Here is a 23,479-nt window from a genome sequence, read left to right as displayed (position 1 = left end):
ACAACTAAAATTAAAAGCAGGCATGTCTTCAAAGGACACAGCATTTGTTATAAAAAAATATTGTCATGTAAGAATTAAGTTGGCATTACTGTACAGTAAATTTATTGTTAACATGACCAGAGAGGGGGGAAATTCTTCCATATAAGATTTGTTTGTAAATTCATATACATAGGACAGACAGACAAAATAGGTCAGTTCTCAGTTAAATTATTATTCTTTCTGGCAGTGAAAGATACTTTAATATGGGGGTTTATTTGGAAGTGAATTTCTAACATCTCATTATCTGCCCTTTATGGCTGAGGCTACTTTCTAAGCCTGCTTAATGTTTTCCACTAATTTGCCATGGGACAGTGTTAATTAGCTGCTGCTATCTAGAGACAGGTAAGCTGGACTCTATCCATCATGAGGGTGGGCTCTGGCATGGGAAGAGAGAAGGCAGACATTCTTCAAGCAACTGATTGTCCTGTGATGGGCCATCACCAGTGAGGGTCACCTTAAGGAGTAGACACCACAGAGGATTAGGGGGCAAGGACTGCACCTCAATGAAAGTGAGGCAAGTGATGGAAGGGAGAGAAGTGGAGACCTCCTACTGGGAGAGACTGGGATAGGAAAGGAAGCTCCCAGGTGAGAGTTGGGAGGGTTCTGTCATTTTCGGAGGGTTAAGCAGTTCTATTCTGCTTAACTTGAGGCTAATTGGGCCAACTCTAAGTCTGAGGGACCACCCAGCCAAATGCTGTCTCGTGAGTCCCAGCACATTATTTGCTCATGACAGGCTTACCAGCAGTAGTGGGTGGTGGGCAGGGACCCGCTTTTTACAATTTTCCACAATGCCTGAATGGAACATTTAGGGAAATTTAAAAGGCCAGGGAGCTCCCCCAAATTCAGCTACTCTCACCAAATATGTATGCACCAGGGAAACAGGTGGGCAGCATCAATCGTGGTGGGCTAGAATTCATGGTCCCCAGCAATTGCCTGAAGGTATTACAGTTGGCCCTGCAGGTAAGTTCTATGCTCTTCCACACTATCAGTTTGTGTTTATTTTTACTGACATCTGTATGTAGGATGCTCTGGAAGAGGGTGCAAAGGAACCCAATTGCAGAGCTAAGCCAAAAATATACAAAAACTAGTGCAAAGGGCAGCAGTGTCAGGCAACGACTAGGAGAGAGGTTGGGGCTAGAGTCATCCTGTAACTGAAACTTCTCCTTACGATGGCAGCAGAGTGCTTATAGCAGAACCTATGTGTTGCCACCACCTCAAGCAGTAGCTCAGAGGACCTAACATTTGTCCCCAATAATTCTGCATCAGTTATCTTTCAAGTGGTAACAATAATTATCCATGACAGTAGCTGTAAGGTTCAAAACTATCACTTGCTGCATCTTACTTCAGTGGTAATTCTTGAACAAAGGAACAAAATGGGGATGAAAAATAAATAGAGAGGGGTATATTGTCAAAGTTAATGCTATAAAAAGGGACATCTTTGCTTGAAAGGCTTTGTTAACAGTACACACAGTGCCCACTTTGGGATGATACAAATGTCATTTTCAGCATCTTACTGGTTATTTTTGTTTTCCTTGCTCCAAGCTATTTCAGCCAGATCCCCTGCTACTTCTCTCAGTACTAGTTTGGTCAAGTGAAAAGGATTTGGGGAAGAGGGACAAATACAAGCTGTTGCCTTTGGAGCAGCATTTCCCAACCTGCACTGTGCCCTGAAAGCCGTCATTTCAAACAACCACATGACAAGACATGACAAGCATCATGCCCTAACCTGACCCCAAGTGACAAGAAGCATCTTTCCACACACACACACACACACACACACACACACACACATGTCTAGTAAGGATGCTACAAACTTAATTTACAGATTAACATTTCCTTTTAAAATGCCATGCCAAAAAAATCTGGACTAATTTGTTCTATTCTATTTTTTGCCAAAATAATGTACATTTTGGCTTTATAATAATGAAAAGGAATCAAAGGAAGTTATTTTATTCCTCTACTAAAGGGACTACCTATTAACTTCACGTGTCAGGATCTAATAAACTTTTCTTAACACTAATAGATGATAGAAAGCAGATTTATATATTATATTCAAAACAAAATAAAATAAACAATTCCTTCCAGTGGCACCTTAGAGACCAACTAAGTTTGTTCTTGGTATGAGCTTTTGTGTGCATGCACACTTCTTCAGATACCACACGAAAGCTCATACCAAGAACAAACTTAGTTGGTCTCTAAGGTGCTACTGGAAGGAATGTTTTATTTTGTTTTGTTTTGACTATGGCAGACCAACACGGCTACCTACCTGTAACTGGAACTATATATTATGTTTGTAGATAACAACAAACTCAGTATTCAAATGTGACTGACAGTTGGATGGTCTAATCATGCCCAGTACTAAGCTGACAGATGGGGAAATAAAGGTTGGAGTGTGCCATCATTTACCAAAGCAGCAAGACCTATTTGTTTCAAGCTACAATGATTCTGAAGTAAGCATCACACAAGCACACTATCCATCTAAAACAACTGACAACTGGAAATTATTCAATTGCAGCAACAGAATATGCAAAAACTATTTGTATACAGTTCAATAGATTTGACACAATAAGTATAGAAAGAGTCAAAGCAAAATTCTTATTACCTGGCCAAATATGTTTTGTTATCCCAAGCAGTTGGATCAAGGAATCCAAGAGGTGTGTCCAAAAATCTCTTGAAGTAGCTCAATGAATATGTCAATAGGAATGGTTTTTTAAAAAGAAAGAAAGAAAAGAAAGCAAGGGAAAAGAAAAAAACATGAAAACACACACACACACACACACACCCCAGCTCTTTAGCATTTTGGAAGGGGCAATTTCTCTGCTGTTGCCACAGACTCTTTCCTTATCACAGTCTTCATGGTATTGCTCTGCCAGGGGTAGGCAGGCTGGGAATATATACTTTTATTTAATTCCCACACTTTAAAAGACACACATCCATATGTTTTTCAGAAAGTTAACTATTTCTGTCCCAATAATGCCATTTCAAATACATGTATTGGATTCGGATCATTGAATATGATCTCTACTAAAGAGAACTAAAATTAATGTAAAAATTATCCTATCTGTTGAAGTAAAGTGGGGGCATCCTCACAACAGAGGCTATTTACATATCTTTGTAATCGAATTATTTCTAAGTTATTCATTATACATTTATGACACAAAACTTCTTATAAAACTAGTTTACAAATGCATAAGTATACCCATTCAAGGCTGAAAGAATATCCAGGTTGGGGGAAAGGGCTTAACCCAATGAATCAGTGAATACAAGTACCTAACCATATACAGTATTTTCATCTTTGCCCTCACCCCCTGAAATGAAGATACAAGACTTGAACTAAAGTTGTACTGCTTATGAACTAACTCGAAAAATCTGGAACTGATATTCTTCCTTCAACAGCCAGTGCATATTGTTTGACAGATTCTAAGATGCAAAGTAAGAAAGGCAGAGCCTTATTGTCAGCCTAGTTTCGGCAACTGCATCTGCTCTCAAAACAGCAGATCAGTGAAAGAACTTGTCCTTCTCCTCACTGCCAACTCACCTGAGGGGTGGTGTTTTCAGCCAGTGAGCTATGCAGGTAACTAGGCTGTCAGGGCACAAGGGCAGGCATCCTGGCTCCCTCCATCTAATGGGGGACTAGAACCCATGACCCTGGATTTGCCAAGGGCTTTCATTTCCAGATTAGAATTGTACATATGTCCAACCACCCCCTCCATGAAACTCATGACCAGCAGTTCTCTTTCCAGATTTCTACCCCCTCCCAAAACTGTAAGAGTTTACTTTGAGGTAACTGTGTCTTCACTGCTATGATGCCTTAAGGTGCCCTGTGGTTTTTACCATCACTCCTCACTGAACCTGCACCATTGTTTGTGATCTAATTAATCACCTACCTAGCCCAAACAGCACAAATCAGCCTTAGCAACATTACAGATAAGTAAATAAATCAGGCCAATTAGGAAAACGAGAAAAGCAAGTACTCTTCATCCTCCCAGATGCATGGGTGTAGGGTTTTTGTTAGGGGGGCAGCCACAGTCATTAGGGGGGCATGCTTCTACAGAGAGGGGGGCAGAACCTCAAATAATTGAGTACTTTCAATACTTTTCATTAATGATTCTGGATCTAGAGGGGGCACTGCCCCCCCCCCGCTATGCCCATGGCCAGGTGACTAGTTAAAATTCTCCTCACCCTCCTCTGAGGTGACCAGTTAATTCTGCACTGCAAGGAAGTTCAGATGGTGGGTGAGCTTTCTCATCACCTCGAACCAAAACAGGGAGAAAAACAAGCACTCCAATGACAATTCCCCCTTGACTGTGTAGTTAGGGGCCCTAACTAGCCAATTTTCTGTCTACATTTAGGCTATAGACTGTTTAGAATAGATCATATTTTATTGTTTTTGCTATAAAAATAATAGCCTTTTTATTTTATGTTGTAAATCACCTGTATAATTTTTTGTTAAATGGAGACCTATAAATTCAGTACAAAAATAAGTTTCACATTGCTTCCCAGCTAGAGGATGGAGGCAAAGCTGGGTCCTGCTCTGCATAGGTCTTTTATTCAGGACGTGCATCAGCAATGGAAATAATTCATTCATTCTTCTCAGATACAAAAATAATGTGTTATTATTGCAACAGAAGCACAACTTCAAGCCAAGAAGTCTGGACCATAAACAACAAATAAGTTAAAACTGTGGTGTTGTTGCAGTGAAAACTAATTGTCTAGGTAACTTAATATACCTACAACCAAGTCCAGTGCATAAAAGAGAAGCTTCTATCGGGAGGCCAATGGAAAAAGGAACGAGAGGAACTGCAATATTTTACAGTTCAAAGTAGATAAACACCTGATTGGCAATTATTCAAGGCAAACTAGGCAGCAACGTATTGTGGCATTAATACTTTGAAATATCCACTGTGGCAACTGAAACTAGACATCTGCAAAGTAAAGCCATGGAATGCAATAAACATTACAAAATTTGGTGTCCAAAAGAGCTCCACGGTGGCAGAATATCTGGCAATGGGCAGAGACGTTCTCAGTACCTAATGAAAATCCATTATTGTTCTGCAAACCTGATACATAGCATGTTACGAAGGGCAAACTGTGCTTATCTGAAAGCAGCTGGTATTCTGGATAAAGAAAGAGAACAGCTAAATTTAAGAGGAGAGCATTGTGCTATGTTTGCATACAACAGCTCCTAGCCAGACTTTTCACTGTATGCAAAATGCCACCAAAATTCACAACTCATTTTTCCCTTTAACAGCTTCATATATAAATAACTACTGCTGTCTTATAAAAGACGAATAAATACCTACATTTTGTAGCCTTTCTATGGACAAGCTAGGGGAATGAAATCTAGAAGACAGATATATATCACAGTTACTGTAGAGGTTAGTTACAGTATATAAAAGGGAGAAACTTGAAACTTCACAATTGCAATTAGAAGAAAGGAAAAACAAATTAAAGTTTCACAATAATAATGTAGGAATAAATTTTCAAAAGACTCCCACTTTCAACTTTAGCTCATAGAGGTCTGGTAGAATGTTTTAAATATATGAAAAAGTTTTCCTAGCACAGTAAAAGAATATGATATTAACCCCACCATCATAATTTGAGAACCAGAACCTGTGTTTTGACTGACATACTTTACACCAAGGATGCTTTGAACTGCATGCAATGTGACTACAATAATATTTGAAAGGTTAACAATTCTGAGAAATAAAGTTATAAAGCACCCTAGTAATATTCCTTTCATCTGTGGCGAGCAACAATTGCCTGCAGAGCAGCAGCGGGAGTTTGCCAGTCCACTCTCCGTAATTCCATGCTAGTTCTCACTTGCATAAACTCTCCTTTCCTCCCCCTTCCATTGAGGAGTTATAGTCCCAGCATCTAAAAGGGGTCATAAGCATGTAGGAAAGCCACCACAGTAATACAACCAAATTAAATGTCAAAACACAGTTGTGTGGAAAGTTAGCCTGTGATTGCTTATCTCACACCTGATTATCTACAGTGACAGGTAGGTAGCTGTGTTGGTCCGCCATAGTCAAAACAAAATAAAATAAAAAAATTCCTTCCAGTAGCACCTTAGAGACCAACTAAGTTTGTTCTTGGTATGAGCTCTCGTGTGCATGCACACTTCTTCAGATACCACAGTGAGTGAGGTAGCAGGCAAAGCATGATATTGGATCTCTGCTTGAATCTTAACCTCTTAGAGTGATGATGTGATGAACCACTCCATCATAGGCTCAGGTTGTATATATGTGTAAATAAACCACAATATAATAGCTTACTGTAGTACTCAGAGAGTCACTTTGTGTGTGTATAGGCATACTCAGTATCTAAGGAGGCTTGTGTAGGAGAGCTTGTTAACCTTTTCATTGACCAGCATTTTAGAAAAATAAATATGCCTGCAACACAGTTGAAAAGCAAAAACTATTATTAAATGTGATGCCACACTATATTATGTACAATAAAGTGAGGAAACAGAGAGAACAGATGGAACTACTGGCAGAGGAAGGGGGTGCGGTGGGTGTGGTTCGCCCCGGGTGTCATCCCTGAGGGGGTGACATCACCATGCCACCCCCTGGGATGCTCACCATGGGTGGCGCCCTGTGGCCAGCTAGTCCCTCCCCTGCAGGCAGCTAGGCCCGCCCCTGCGGGTGCACAGCATGTCCGCCACTCCAGGTGCTGGAGCAGCTAGCTCCGCCTCTGGAGCAGCTAGCTCCACCTCTAGATGGAACTAATTCTATCTTGAACCTGACTACCTGTATTGCCAGAACTTAATTAGATAGGGAAAAGATCCTGCCAATATATATTAGTGCATGGACAACCACTGTTAAAGCACAGTAGAACATCAGAATCACAAATGAATGAATTAAGTTAATTAGACAATCACTTCACAGAATGGAGAATAATAGAATAGAGAGCTGGAACCACCTCCATATATGTTAACTATTAAAACCAGCAGATAAGGACATATATTCCAAAATCTTCCCTTTCCTCCATGCCTTATTAGATGGGGAATCTGTGGCACCTTTTTAGCAGCAAGTATCATCAGATGCATAGAACACTCTAGAATGGTTTACCTCTAGGGACATTCTATTGTGGCTGATGTGAGGCCCTCCAGATGCTGTTGGACTACAATTCCCATTATCTCTTAGCATTATCTATCTTGGTTGGGGCAGATGGAACTTGTGGTCCAATAACATCTCTTGGCACCATGATGACTACCCCTGTCCTGTTGGAAACTTTTGCCACAGAATTTAAGAGAGGAGTTGTTCATGCACACTAGGATAAACACCAAATATGTCTCTTTGGTTAACAGATGGGTTGGCAGCACTTATACAGAGTATTAAAATGGTTTGTTGTCAAAGCCACAATATTCTGAACTAGAACCATGAAGAACAATCTGTTATATTTGAATAATTTGAAGAGAATTATTCAGTTTTGCTCAAACCATTATGAACATAACAATGTTGTACTGGCTGTCTTTCTAAATCCCATTAACATACTCTTAGAGGCCTGCTAACAATATTCACCCCATTTGGTCACACCAAAAATTGTGTGCTTTGCCTTGTAGGTTATTCAGATTTGCCTCAGGCCAGGGCTTGGGGTGGGGGTGGGGACACAGCTGTCAAAAGCAATAATAACTGTTTTAAGAAGCATACTGTAATCACAGAATGCTGTCCAGGAAAAGAGCAACTCCTAAATATCAAGTTAAGTTCACATTTCTTCCAAGCCAATTCTTTGTTTAATAAAATCCAGGCCACGAGTATAATCTGCAGAGTTGCATTATTTCTATTATGCAGAAACTTCAAAAGGTGCCTATGTTATTGATGTAGCACATCATATCACATTATCTCATATTTTTATACAGTTATCAAAAAGGGCTGACCTTTATCTATGCCACTAGTACTCATATTATGTGCATTTCAGAGTCCACTTTTATTACTTGTATACAAAGTGAGATTAAGATCAGGGTGCCATTGTTCAGACACTATGGAACTTAAATAGAGTAAGATGCCTATCTCCATGTTACAGGTGGGAAAGGGTAAAAAAATAATAACAACTCCTTTGGTAGAGTAGGCTGGTAGCAGCAGTAAAGCAAAACCTGAACACTGCATGCATTGCAGGATGATAAACATCGCATGGTTTCTTAGTATTAACAACTACAATGTTTCAGATTGTATAAAGCTATCACAAATCAAATATCTGTTTAAAGTAAAGACTCCAAAATTATTACTGTTCCCTTAACTAACATCTGTCTTCACCCTCTTAATATCAAGCTATTCTACAATACTGGTGCAGCCACTAAGAAAGCCCTATTATTAACCCTCTCATTCATGCTTCCACTCCAGGTGAAACACAGAATGGCCTTTAAAAGAACAGGCAGGCTAGCATACAGGGAAGACATTCCTCAGGTATCTTGGACCCAAGCCGTTTAGGGTTTTACTGGAAATCACAAACACTTTGAACTGTGTTCAGAAACATAATACTAACCACTGCAAATGTTACAGGATGGTTAAGGTAAAGGTAAAGGGACCCCTGACCATTAGGTCCAGTCGTGGCCAACTCTGGAGTTGTGACGCTCATCTCGCTTTACTGGCCGAGGGAGCTTCCAGCTTCCAGGTCATGTGGCCAGCATGACTAAGCCGCTTCTGGCAAACCAGAGCAGTGCACGGAAATGCCGTTTACCTTCCCGCTGGAGCGGTACCTATTTATCTACTTGCACTTTGATGTGCTTTCGAACTGCTAGGTGGGCAGGAGCTGGGACCGAGCAATGGGAGCTCACCCCATCGCGGGGATTCGAATCGCCAACCTTCTGATCAGCAAGCCCTAGGCTCTGTGGTTTAACCCACAGCGCTATCCACTAATATCCTTGCTGCAACATTCTGAACTAATGGAAGTTTCCAAAGACTTTCCTAATATAGCCCTGTGTAGAACACACTGCAGTAATCTAGTCTGCATGTGTTAGGCCAGACGATCCCCTTAGGAATGAATGCAACTGAACAGTCCCAACAACTCTTTATGTATATATAAATCATTGCTTAGGGGATGTGCAACCTTATGAGTTACAGATAAGTACAAGGATCAATTTAAAATTACTAGAGTAGCCTGAGTCGCAAAATGAAACAGTCATTCTGATCCACTTTATCAAGTCTGGAAAATGCCAAGATAAGGAGATGAGTATATTATCTCCATAGGAACCCATAGTTCCAGCACACTGGGTTTTTGCTTTAGAGAATATCCACACTTTTACCAACACTTTGAACCGCCAGGTGAGGGGTGATCTCTCACTTCCATCAACTCTCAAACATGCTGCTTGTGCACCAAGGAAGAAAGGCACCAGTGGTCCTTGGGCTATTGTCATCAGAGCAGATACACATGCAGTAACATGGCTGGAAGGTGACTACACTAGACTTCAATGATGCCTCTCTAAATCCAGTTTTCCATGGTTAGAGTGAGTGAGGTTGCATTTCTTATATGTTAAAAGTCATCCCAGGGCTGGGTCTATATTGACTCAACTACTAGACTACTCCAAGAGTCAATGGCAACTTGTTAATATGTATTTTCCAGTCCTGTAAGTAACCATCCAATATGCTTCACTGATGAAACAGTATAGACTGGGAATGACCACAAATAAATGCTAAAAATATATTCTCTTTTAATGAATTTAACCCTATTTTAAAACTGAAATTGCATCTGACAATATAAAGTGTATTCTGTTTGTTTCTGCTGTGCAGTAACTGACATCTCACACACATACTTGTCTGACTTTTATAGGATAGCAAGTTTGAGTTTACAGTATTTGTAAATTGCACATCATTTCAAAGTTCTTCATCCTATATATGTCAAATGCAGCTTCTATTTTCTATGAAATAATTGTTGAAATTATCACATTTGCTATTCCCGCCAGGTCATAAATTCCATGTCTTAAAAGCCCCTTTGTCCCATAAAAAACGTGTTCCTCTAGCATCCATTTTCCTATTCTAGCAAAGTATAATGGACATTAGTGCCACTTTAAATAAGCATTCAGCTCCTTATACAATTTTAAATTATAGATTTGATCAAGTGGCATAAAAAATTACACTATCATCTCTTTTAACCTAAGAAAACCAGACAAGTTCTCTTTCTTTAAATATTAAGGTACTATTTCTCATTAAAAAATGCTTAAAGCTATGCACAAGGGTTTTATCTCCCTAAAAAACCAACGAGCTATTGCTGTAAGTGCCAAAGAAAATGATATTTCTAGGTTGCCTTTTAATACTTAAAGTATTTCTTTGCTGCTAACAATTCTCACTGCATTTAAGAAAGTGGCAAATTTATTATTTCCTTTCAAAGATAGTTCAAAATGCATTGTAATATATTAGTATATTACATCTACCACTCTAGTAAGGTTTTTTATACACACAAAATATATGACTAAACCTATCTGTAATTCTGCAATGTCATTCACAACAGTATGCCTTCTGTTCAGAGCAAGAGGCCTGTACTCATGAGAAACTTGCTATCAAATTAAGGCCTAAAACTATGTATTCCACAGCAGTACAGAAGTCATTCCATTACATTCCACATACTAAGTGTATAACATTTCACATCTTGAATACGGTAATCCTAGGAATAAAAGTTTGGGACAGCTCAGACAATAAAATTACCAACTATGGCCTCATCAGTCTGAATGCTAAGTGCTGGTTTTGACCAATAAAGCCTTAAACAGCTCAGGACTGTATTACCTCAAGAACTGTCTCTCCCCATATGAACCAATCCAGGCCCTGCAATCGTAATCTGAGGGCCTTATTTGTGTGCCTCCTCCACAAGAGCTCCGGAGGGTGGCAACATGAGAAGAGGCCTTTTATGCAGTGACTCCCCACCTGTGGAATACTTTCCCCAAAGAGGCTTGCCTGGCACCTTTGTTAGAATCACAGAATCATAGAGTTGGAAGGGACCCCTAGGGTAATCCAGTCCAACCCCCTGCAATGCAGTATACTCAGCTAAAGAATCTATGACAGGTGGCCATCCAACATTTGCTTTAAAATATCCAGTGAGGGAGAGTCCACAACCTCCCAAGGGATTCTGTTCCACTGTCGAACAGCTCTTACTGTCAGAAAGTTTTTCCTGATGTTTAGTCGGAATCTCCTGTCTTGTAACTTGAAGTCCTACCCACCAGAGCAGGAGAAAACAAGCTACATATCTTTAGGCACCAGGTTTCTCTATAACCAGGCCTTTTTAAATGTGTTTGTGGGAGGGGTTTTTTGTTTTTGTTTTTGTTTTATTATGTATTTTGTGTTCACATTTTGTATTCTTATGCTGTGAACTCCCCTGAGATCTTTGAATGAAGTATGGTATAAAATTTTAATAAATACAGTATATAATTTCCAGTGGGCTATCACACATCTGTGCAATATACAAAAAATCATATGCTATTATTAGAATAATATGTGACACTTAAATTCCTTCCTGCATTAGAAAGGTGGACAATCACAGTTGTCTGTATCTAGCACCCACAAATCAGAGACCTGCGGGTATAGGGCGGTATACAAATTAAATAAATAAATAAAATTTAGATTAAGATCAATTAGTTTATGCAAGCTATTGTGAATCCCTGCCTTTAGTCCCAACATACCTATCAAGTTATACACAAATAAATATCTCCATGAAATAATTAACCATTTTGGTAAAAAAATGCACACCAGCTACATTGATCTCCAGTTCTCCTAATATAAAGACTGCCATGCTATCTGCTTCACAATGACAACATTAATGCAGTCTGATTTTTGTTAAATACATAAATGAATGGCTACTGACTTTTATATTTTTCAAACGGAAAACAGGCATACAATATACCGTTGTAGTCTCTGTTGCAGTCTGCAATCTTTTTGAACCAGGCACAACCTAACCTGTGTGACGCCTCCCTCTGTTCCATTTTAAAACAATCCCAAACTACAGACTTTTTCAATTTTCATTTTGTTCTGCAACAGCCTTTTCTCTCCCACTCCTTAAAAAGTATTGATTTGCATAACATACTGCCTTATGAAGAGACTTAATTAACACAAAGACTTTAACACTTATTTGTGACCTTTTAATGAGTTCTAACAAAATATTTACCATACTGTTACTTTTGAATTCAAAATAAATATATACTTAGATTCATTAATCCTTTAAGTGACAGTAGTGAATCCTAAACAATAAGTTCTCATTTTCAACTTCTCTGCTTTTTTGCATTTTGATTAAGATTTCCACAAGAGGCAGATTTCAACTTTGGTTCAAAGCCTTAGTACCTGGTAAGTTTTTTCCATAAAGTCAAACTTTAGGCTCTTCAGTCTTCTTATGGAAGAGCAATAATGGCACAATAGACTTAGAAGAGTTTTCCTTTAGTGACCTAATGCTATACCATACACTGGCATCTTGTCAAGAGGTAGAACTGATCTTTTGCTTTCTATGGCTGCTGAAGATTCTGAACTTGTGATATCCGTATGAAACAAATATCTACCGTATTATGTTATGTCATGTCATGTTTTAAGCTAAAAGCAGTGCTTGAACTAATGGGGATGGGGAGGTAGGTTAAATCCACATGTCTAACCTCCTGAATCCCATCAAATAAATAGTAAAGTACCGGTATCTGCCTTGTTGCCTCTTTAATATAGTAGCTGAGGGGGCCATATGTTTCCCCCCCCCCCAAAAAAAATCTGGGCACTGGTTATTCTACTGAGACTTTCCACAGAGACCTTTCTCACTGTCCCTTCAGGAATTTGTAAGTGGCAGACAACATGCAAAAGGGCCTCTTCTGTAATGGCCCCCATCCCCTAAGAAATATGTATGGCTCCTTCATTGCTTACATTTAGAAAGCCAGTTAAACTTTTCTTTTAAATCAGGCTTCTGTGCCCTCCTGGATGTTTTGACTACTATATGTTTTGTTACTGTTGTCACATTATTGCTTGTTTTACTGTAACTTTTTCTATCGTAGTGTGTGAAATGACCTTCACTTTGAATGCCCTTCAGTTTCACTTACAGTATCTTGAAAATACATTTTCAGGAAGAGGGAAACACATAAAGGGTTTCTGCTTAATTCTCTTGATAGTTCTTTGTGTGTGGTTTTAGGGAGGGGTCAGCTGTCTTGGTCAGCTTCTAATGTCATTGTTGAATCAGAACCCCATTCCATAGATCCTTGCAAGCTGCAATAGGCTACATACAACTCTGTAGGAAAATCTACCACCCATTTGCTTGTGAAACAAAAGATTGGTGTTGAGCAAGGAAACCAAGAGGTAGAGTAAGTTCAGAAGGGAAAGGCAATGTTGAGAGAAGCATTACCCAATGGATAACTGAAATCACACTCACTAATAGGAAAGGGTTGTTGCATATTAATTATTATTATTATTATTATTATTATTTCATTTATTTACTCTACAGTAAATATAGTACATCTATATATTACATGTGGAAATTAAGACTTCTGATAATGGAGAGCCAAAGTATTAGTTTCCAATGGTGATAATTATTTATTGTTTCTGACAAAAGTTTTTATCCCACTGATTTCAAAGCTCCTTTCTGGTGTCAAGTAATAAGAAATTAACATAGATAAGAAGTTAACATAGATTAACTTCACTTGCCATTGCACAGAACATGGGTTATCAGATTCAGATTATAGTAGATGAAGACCCAAAGAACCACAGGACTAGTTTCCACACCCAGGAGATGAGTTTTTAAAAACAGCAGCTGCCATGTAGCAATTACACAGCAAACTGCTTTTGAAACAGAGAGATGTTTCAAAAGTAGTTTGTAACATGACATGGATTTCTGATGCTCAAAGAAAGGAAAAACATTCAAAAGTCCCTCTGAGTATATACCGGTACATGCACTGAAAGATCTTAGCATCTTTCTGTAGACCAGCAGCATACTCATATGTACAAGTATCTATTGTATCTGTTGTTGTTGCTGTTCAGTCGTTTAGTCGTGTCCGACTCTTCGTGACCCCATGGACCAGAGCATGCCAGGCACGCCTATCTTTCACTGCCTCCCTCAGTTTGGCCAAACTCATGCTAGTTGCTTCGAGAACACTGTCCAACCATCTCATCCTCTGTCGTCCCCTTCTCCTTGTGCCCTCCATCTTTCCCAACATCAGAGTTTTTTCTAGGGAGTCTTCTCTTCTCATGAGGTGGCCAAAGTATCCATATTGGATCTAGTAACAATATATATAAACCATCTTTCACTGCAGAGTAATCCCAGGGCAAAACCATAAAATACTAATAAACATTAGTATAAACGATTACAATAAAAGTAACAAAGGAATAGACAAAGACCTCAACCAGTTAAAAGCAACACCTAAATAAGTTCCAAAGCCAGGGGCACCACTACACAAAAGCCTGTCTCTTGTCATGGCATAGCAGGCCACACCCACCAGTGGGACAAAAACCAATGCCTCCTCTGCCAATCTCAGGATCCAGGCTGGTCTCGTTAATATTTATTTATTAAATATACTTTTGCCCTTCACCTGAATATCCCAAAGCCTGGCACGCGTGTGCACACACATACACAATCTATCTTGTGAACAATAATTCACCTAAAACCACAGTACATTATTCACAATATACCGGTAATCTCAATAAAAATGATATGGCAACAGGAACCACATAAAACACAGTCACAGTCATCATCACACTTCACTATATCCAAAGGTCTAGCTAAAGGGAAAGGCACTCCAACAAGTACTTGGGTCCCAGGTAATTTGGGGTTTTGTAAGACAACCCTAATGCCTTAAACTTGTCCTAGTAACAAATATAGGCAGCTAGTGCAGATCCCACAGAATGGATGTTATATAAGCTCATGCTTAAGCACCTGAACAGCATTCCACACCAGCTGCAATTTCTGTACCATCTTCAAGGATAGCCCTATGTAGAGTCTATCGCAGTCATTGAGATATGAGGTTATCAGAGTGTGTATTACTGTGGTAAGTTTGGTCCAGGAAAGGCAGTAGCCGAAGAACAGCTGGCTGAGGGAAGCAGGCCAAGAGAAAAATATATAAAGTAATTATCCACTTACTTTCAATTATTGACCTTAGAACCAATATTATAGCATGCTATTATATTATTTCCACTACTAACAATAATAATATTTTATAGCAAGATTTTACATTTTATTTCACTTATTTTGATCTGATGCAAAGGGATAGTCACAAAATGCTCCTGACCAACTACCGGTAATCAATCAATTTGAAGCATCAATAGAAACTCCAGTCATCTAATTTTCAAGATAAGCTTCGATCAAAGTATATAATCTTTTCTAAAATATGCATTTCTAATTTAAAATGTTTTAAATGATGGGATACAAATAAATGCAGAGGACAGCAAAATTTCATCCCTTACAATTTAAACCTCAAGTTAAGTTCACCACACTAAAAAAGAAAGCACTCCTCTATAAATCAATATTATTTTCAAAGGGTTGCAGAAGTCATCCTTCATAACAAGGCCAGAGATACTTTCTTCTTCTTTCCTGCAGTGAAGTGTTTATACTTCAGTGAGTCATTTGAACATCAGTCACAATGTAGCACAATTGAATCTCCACTCCTTAGAGCTTTTAGGTCAGTTTTGTTCTACTAGCAATCATACACACACTTCTATAATTGGGGTTTACTTCTGATTAATGATCCTATTAATTGCATTGCACCTTGAACACTGCCAAAGTGTTCATAGAAGACATAGGAAGCAGCTTATGCCAAGTTGGACTTACTAGCTTGTCTACACTGACTGGCAGTGGCTCCCCAGGGTTTCAGACACACTTCCCTGAGAGTAAGTCCCATAGAGCTCAGTGGGACTTCTTTCTAAGAAGACATGCATAAGTCTGAATAGCAGCCTTAACTTTCTTCACAATAAGTAATTTATTTTTCCAGTCCATAACGTTCCTAATTGAACACTGCAAATGACAGTGAAATAGTACATACACTTCTCTTAAAACTACAGAAGACCTCAAAAGTTAGATGTGAACGTCTTCTGTAAGATCAATAATACCTTTGGACCCTAGGCATGGTCAATCATTTAAGTTCAATGGGGCTTACTTCTAATTAAGTGCACACAGGCATGCAGTCTTAATATTTGCACTAAATGCAGTCACAAACCTTTCATTATATTAACTGACATACAAATATACATACTTTCCAATGCAAGATGAAGGTTACTTTCACCATTCATCCACAGAAAACAATATTTCTTAAAAAGGTCACTTTAATTGATTGAGGCATATGCATGTAAAACTGGCTTCACTGCAGACTTCAGGAAATCCAATTTAAATAGCTGTTCAAATATTTGTCTTGCAAAAGGTCAAAATTATATTTAGCCAAAAAGAAAAAGTATACAAAGTAGGGGGAGGAAATGTGTAGTTTAACTTGCTAAAAGATTACAAGAGGTTTGGTATAAACATAACACTATTCTGCAGAGATTTCCAGGCCCTGGTTGTCAAACAGTTCAGGAAAAGGAGGGACTTGTCACTGGGAGCATACACTATGGGCCGGAAGAGGCAGCCTGGTACGGCTGGAGGCAATTAGTAAGGAGCGTTTTATATCAGAATTAAAACTTCATACTGAAGTAGTAAACGCTGACAAGGCATGGCTGGAAGAACACGCTTAGCTGCCTAGCCCCTCCTCTTGCCGCTCGAGCGAACGCCCAGCTGCTCCTCCCTAAGTAATTCTACAACTCCCCAGAAACTGGGAGGAGGCGAGGGGAAGATATTCTGAAAACTTCTCTGGGCTGCCTTAAGGTCAAGCTTGAGGAATACTCTCATTACCAGAGGCCAAAAAAAACAAGCACCACCATTTACTTCTCATTAATTCTCTCGGTTGCAAAGGGGCATGCATGCAGCATCGTAGTCAGCCATGTAAATGCTAGCGGGGGGACGGGGGACCCTTCAACCTTTCCCTTGTTTCCATTATTTGTTTCTTTAAAGGATCTCATAGGGGAAAATGGACCAACGCGTGTGAGGTGGGGGGGATATATAACCAAGAAATTGCTCTGCTTATGACAAGGAAATGCTTGGGCAGATCCAACGCCTTCTTTCCCCGGCATGAGTAACTTCCACATGCTTCTTTTCACTAACTCAGCCCCACGAGAGACCAGCAGGGTGCCCAACAGACCGCTCCAGCCCAGCTTGACAAACAACCACCAACAGCACACGCGCTGAAAGTGAAAGCAGCGCTTGTTCATCAGGTCACTCTGCATAATCAACTGCAATACGCGGAGCCCACGTTGCAATATATTACGTTTTTCACTCCGTCGAAACATTTGGAATTTGCAGAGATTTGGCCATTAAAATGCACGCGCGCGCGCGCGCGCACACACACACACTGACAATTATTCTATCCAAAGTGCCTGGCACTGGATCTCTGAAGCCTGTTGTTCCTTTCCTCTGCTATATGACCCCATCGTTCGACTATAAAGGTCCTTGATGTGGAAATGTGGAGACACGAATCAATCGCACCGTTTGTCTGTGTTAAATCCATGTTGTTGGCAACCTGAATGAACAGCGCTCAAACATACAATGGTACTGTATTCATTTTCTCCCTCTATTTTTTTTAAGCACGCCTGATTTAGCCTTAGCTGGCAGATTTATGGGCCCTCCTTTCTCTTGACAGCTTAGCTCAATGTATTTCATATATGCGCGCACACACACACACACACACACACACTCATCCAAAAAGTTAACTCTTCCATTGCCTGGAAGTATTGAATTGCAGATTCATCTCCAAACAGTTAAAGGGTGAAGATTAGCAGAGGCTCAGATAGGATTACACCAATGATGGGGTGGGGTGGAGGGAAGTGGGGAGGGAAAGGGATATCGTGGGAGAAAAGATGCCAAGACACAACCTATGGCTGTTTATTTCGAGGCAGCCCTTGTGATCCGAAACCCATTGCCGAAGGGAAAGGCTGCAACCAGAGGGTTGTGTCTCTGGTGTGAAAAAACAGAAAACCAGGGCTGTATACCTAACCTACCACTCCAGTTCCCCTGAGCAGCGCTATGCCTGGCGTCCTTTTTTGCATGGGAGGGAGACAAGAGTATCCCAATAAGCCCAAAGCGTCTCAAGGCAAGCCTTACCTTGTGCCAGAGCTTGCAACATGTGGAGCTGAAGGAAGAGAAACGCCCACCATCCCCGGCAGAAGAAGAAACAGAAGTTTAACTTTATCATCACTCGATCTCGCCACCTATTCCTCGGCGGAGCAAGGTTCCCAGCCCCCCTTCTCCGGATCACTATTTGCTCCACACGATCCGAGGAGGGCCCGCCACGAAAGCTCACTCCATCCCCCAGAGAGGCCATGTTCTGGCGAGGGGACCTCCCGCTGCGCCCATCCCGAAGTTTTCGGGGGACCCGAGCCCCCGCCGGGAAGGAGCCGTGGTCTCCCTGGCTCGCGCTCACTTTGCATAGAAACCCCAGGCGAAAGCATTCCCTGTGCATGACTGCCTTGCAATCGCCGCCCCAATCGATGTGTCTCGTGGAGGAACTGATTGCACCAAAACAAGCAGGCAGAAATGCAAAACACATGTTCCTCTGGACTCCTCCGATGCCTTCACCACACACACACACAAACAGAAAGAGAGTGTGTGTGTATTAAGTTTACTGGCGTCAATATCTCAACAGATCGCGGTTCTTCATCACATCCCTAGCAAAAAGCCAAAGCCATCAGAGCACGGCAGGAGGAAGAGAGCGGTCCATCTCCGCCAGGCACCGGCAGACAATCCAGAGAGCACCTTCCATAGCCACCAAGATGACGGAAACTGCCCGCCCCCCTGATGCTGAAGAAGCGTGGCTACGGTTTCTGCGCCGCCGTCCCTCTTCTTCCTCCCCTCCTCCTCTCCAGAGCAAAGACCCTGCGCTCCCGAAGTTCTAAATTCTCGGGCAAGTCCTTCAATCTCGAGCCAGGCAGGGTGGAAAAGCGATCCTGAGATTCAAAGAGTCACTCCAGCCCCGCTCCAGTAAAAGAAAAAAGTGGGGAAGCCCCACGCTGACAGGTTGGGCTGGGTCCCGATAAACCTTCCCTTCTCCTCTTTGCAGAGCCACCGGGATGTTCTTGCGCATCCGATTTCCTTCATCCCTCCATCCCTCTCCGGAGTTGCAATCGCGGCGTCCCCCCCTTGGACGACAGTCGCGAAGGCTCGCAAGATCCCCAGCCGAGCAGGTAAACTGAGCCCGCGCCTGGCTGCGCTGCTCTTTCCAGCTCGATTTGCAACCAGTTACACGCCAGGGAGAGGCGGGAGCGGGGGGGGGGGTGTCTCTCTCTTGAACTCTCCAGCGAAGGTGGGGGAAATCTGATCAGGTTTCCCTCGCAGGAGACAGGAGGAGGTTGCTGGGAGAGAGGGAGAGACGGGGAGAGGAAGCAACAGCTCACCTCCAAGGAGGCTTCCTTCTCCTTCGCCTCCTCCTCCCCACTTCTGGGTCAACTGCGGAGGCAGCCCAAGGCAGAAGCCCCCCGCCCCCCCCGCAGAGCAGGGAAGGAGACCCACGGAAGCAGCAACAAGGTGAAATCCTCCGCTTGGCTGGCCACCCCCGGCGTCCCTCGTTGCACAAGCCCGGAGGGATCTTCCTGTGCTCGCTCTTTCTCTCTTACGCAGAAGCTGTAAACACAAGGAAGGGAGAGGAGAGCCGTTCAGAGAGCGAGGACGGAAGGCGACACAACCGCGACACCCCCAGTGCCAACAACACCGGGTTCAAAAGTGCTTCGAAGATGCATCCCGTTTCCAACTGGGACCATCGCCACTATATGGATGCTTAACTCTTTCGGGACTGCCTGCAACGCTTCTTTCTTTCTGGGACTTGCCGGGGGTGGGGGTTGCACAAGTATCAGGTGGGGCACCGAAACGAGCCAGGGGGGAGATTTGTTCACATTGGTGGCTACGTCCCACTTCGGCCAAGGCAGCGATCCTAAGCACATGCTTGACCTGCGTGCAAGCCCCAGGAAACTGAAGGGGGCTTGCTTGCTGCTGAAAAAAGCAGGTGTGGTGTAGGGTTCTTTAGTCTACGCATCTCATCTCTGCTCTCTCTCTCTCCCTCCCCCCCCCCCCACCATGATATTGAGTGAGATCTGCTTCCAGGTCCATTGATTTCAGTGTGTGTGGTATGTGAAACACCCCCTCCCATAACTTTTCCAGCCCCTTTTGTCTACCGTGCAATCCTAAGAAGCTTCACTCAAAAGCAAACCCCACAGACTAGACCCATAGATGGGCGTCTGGATTAGACCCATAGAAACTGGGCCCCAAATGGGTCTCACTTCCAAGTGTAGGGTTTCAACCCCCAGTTTCTGTTTCTCTCACCCCTGCAGTCCGCACACTTAACTTTTCCGTCCATCACTCTCCACCCCCGAAATCCATCCTTAGTTATATATTTAATAAAATTTGTATACTCTTTGGCTGTAGAAAAACAACCTCAAAGCAGTTTACAAAAAAATCAAACAATAAAATTATCACTGAAATGTATCATTATTCTTCACCCCACCCATCGCTCCTCCTCTTCCCTGTAAGCTTTACCCAGCTTTCATATTGTTTTCTGTCTGGCCTGCATTTCCCTCCCACCCAGGGCTGGCCCACACGTGAGGCGAGGTGAAGCGAATGCCTCAGGTGGCAGGATCCACAGGGCCTCCAAGGAACGCATCACACACTGCTGCTGCCGCTGATCCATGTGCTCCTTAGAGGCTGGATCCACCTCCTCCTCGGCAGCCCCACCACCACCAATGCTGGTCTTCTCCCACCCTTGTTCACTTTTTCACTCACCCCTTCTTCCCTGGCTGGGGAGGGCACCATTTTGTGGTTTGCCTCTAGTGCCAAAATGCATTGGACCAGCCCTGCTCCCACCCCTCTTTCAAATGCATTCCCTGAGACGGGGTGGGGTGGAGGCATAGCTGTCAACTTTCCCTTTTTTGTGGGAAATTCCCTTATTCCAGCGCCGTTTCCCATTGCAAAAAAAGGGAAAGTTGACAGCTATGACCGTTTCCCAATGCAAAAAAGGAAGGTTGACAGCTCTGGGTGGAGGTCCTCTGTTGCCCTATCCTACCTCACAGGGCTCTTGCGAGGATAAGCGCAAGAGGTTATCTTTACAATCAAACAGCCTGCAAATTTTGTGAAGCAAATACATAAAACAAATAATATTAGCCTATGGCCTTTTAAACTGGGTATTGTTTTTGTTTACTCCTATGTTACGTGTTTTTGCGTCTTTATATTGTAAAATGCCTAGTGATCCTGCAGTGAAGGGCGGTGTAGAAATTTTAATACTAATAATAATCTTAATAATCAGGGCTTCCCCCCCCTCCCCAGCCGGAACTTGCCGGAATTCAGTTCTGGCACCTCTCAGGTGGGCACGTTGCCATTATAAGAGAACAAGGGAGGTGTTTGTGGTGAGTTCTGGCACCCCTTTTTCTAGTAAAATAGCACAAATGATAATAAATGAGCCTGGGAGAAGTGACAAAATAGCCGCCATGCCACGCTTCCCTGAGGAGGGTAAAGAAAGGAAGGCAGGAGTTTGTGCTTGGAATAGTCCTTGTTGTCTCACCATTCATAACATTGCCTGCTCCTGCGAGAGCTTTGGTTTTCTTTCTGTCAAAAAGACTGAGAGAGAACTTGTTTCTATCAAGAACTGGGAGACTGAGAAACCTGCTTCCAGAAGGGGCCTCGGAAAGCCAAGCCGGCCCACCCATGAGGCAAGCTGACACAACTGCCTCAGGCAGACAAGGCCAGAGGAATCCTACTCCCATGAGGGGAGGAAAAACTTCCTTCAAATGTGTCCTGAATTGGGAGACAGTATGTCAGTTGTGACTAATAATAATAATAATAATAATAATAATAATGGTGGCTAATAAATATAGTATATAAAATAGGAGCCTGTTTCTGCCTCTCATGAGAGAAGAGCTTCCTTCACATGTGTCCTAAACAGAAGCAGCATGTATGTGTCTGTTATAATTATTACTACAAGATGCACAGAACAGCAGCTAATAAATAGGCATATATAAAATAGAAACCTATCTTCCCCCTCATGAGGGGAGTAAAGCTTCCTTCAATCATGTATTGAACTGGGAGACAGGATGTATGTGTCTGCTGTGATTATTATTACAGACACACACATTACTAATGTTAATATAGAAATATTTATACTTTGCTTTTCCCCAAGGGAATCTTCCTTTAAATGCGTCCTAAATAGGGAGGCAGTGTATATATAACGAAAAGCTATTTTAAAAAAATTCCTAAAATGCAATTTTGTGAGGGGTGGCATTACATTCGCCCCATACTATTTACATATCTGTTGTTCTGAATAACAATGACTAAGATAGAGAACCAGAAATCTGAATTTTAAAAATCCTAAAATGCGATGATTTGTGAGGGGCGACTTTACATTCGCCGCATACTATGTAACGTATCTGTTTGTTCTGAATAAAAATAGCAGGCACAGGGAAACCTGCGAAGGGGGTTGCTTTACATTCCCCACATACTTTATATATACTTTTATTGTTTCTTATTTCTCGGCCGCCTGCTCTCCACACAGGCGCTGAGAGGCGGGCATAGCAGCTCCTCGCCTCAGCGCCCCCTCACAGAGACTGACAGAGTCTGGCGGGCGAGAGGGAGAATAAGAGACACCCGCTTTCCCGCCGCTAAAACCTCCCGCAACGCTCCACCCACCGCCCTCGACCGCCGCCTTCCCGCTCGGTGATTGGCCAAGGAGGCGCGTGAGGGGAGGAGCCCGGAGTGCGGAGTGTATCCGCCGCCGCCGCCCCGCCCCGAAGACCGCGCGCTCTTTTTTTCCTTTTCTGTTTTTTTAAAACCCGTCTGCCTAACGACTGGGCGCGCGCGCGCTCAGTTTCCCCCGCCTCCCTGCCTGCTTCGACTGATTGGTTTGAACCCGGCGCCCCCCCCCCCCACTCCCCGCCTTCTGGCTCCGTCGCGCCCCCTGCAGGGCATTGCAGAGAAGCGCCTCTGCAGCAGCAAGCGGCGGCAGGAGCGAAAGGGACGGCGGCGGCGCCAGAGAGAGCGTTTGCGAGCGGGGAGACACGCCCTAGATCGGGCGCGGGGCGGGGGGGGGGGGGAATAGAAATGCTAGCCGTGGGGGGAGGAGGCGGAGGAGGCTGCAGCGGTCCTCCAGGCTACATGTTTCCTGCCTTTTGTGTCTGGCTGATCCTTGCTGCCGCCGTTAAATTTTTGCAGCAAGCAAGAGAAAGGGAGGCGTGGGGTGCGGGTGGGGGTGGATTTGACAAAAGCCAGGAAGCCGTGCAAGGGGTGGAAGGAAGCTTTTGCAAATACCTCGCGACCGCCCTCCTCGTTGCTTTAATGCGCTGCTGTTGTCTGCCCGGGCTTGGCTTAGTTTGTTTCGCAGAACGTGCCAGGCGACGCTTATAAAAACCGCAGCTTTTGCAAACAACCAGGGCTCTTTCTTTTTTTAAAATAAATTTTTTTAGTTTTAAATGCCTTGGCAAGGTACGTATTGTGGCAAACT

At 42.6% G+C, this 23,479-nt stretch overlaps 1 protein-coding gene across 1 annotated transcript in view; it reads right to left on the bottom strand.

Annotated features, from left to right (window-relative positions):
* The window catches only part of SDK1 (sidekick cell adhesion molecule 1), a 557,065-nt gene extending 537,590 nt beyond the window's left edge, over positions 1 to 19,475 (bottom strand). Inside the window, 1 exon segment of the mRNA XM_033167902.1 lies at positions 18,106 to 19,475. Within this exon segment, the coding sequence (XP_033023793.1) occupies positions 18,106 to 18,550 (445 nt within the window). The 5' untranslated portion in view covers positions 18,551 to 19,475.
* Positions 19,476 to 23,479: the final 4,004 nt, after the last annotated feature.

The sequence above is a fragment of the Lacerta agilis genome, chromosome 13 (genome assembly GCF_009819535.1).
Source record: "Lacerta agilis isolate rLacAgi1 chromosome 13, rLacAgi1.pri, whole genome shotgun sequence".
In the NCBI taxonomy this organism is placed as follows: domain Eukaryota; kingdom Metazoa; phylum Chordata; class Lepidosauria; order Squamata; family Lacertidae; genus Lacerta; species Lacerta agilis.
This window is presented reverse-complemented; position numbering and strand designations above follow the sequence as displayed.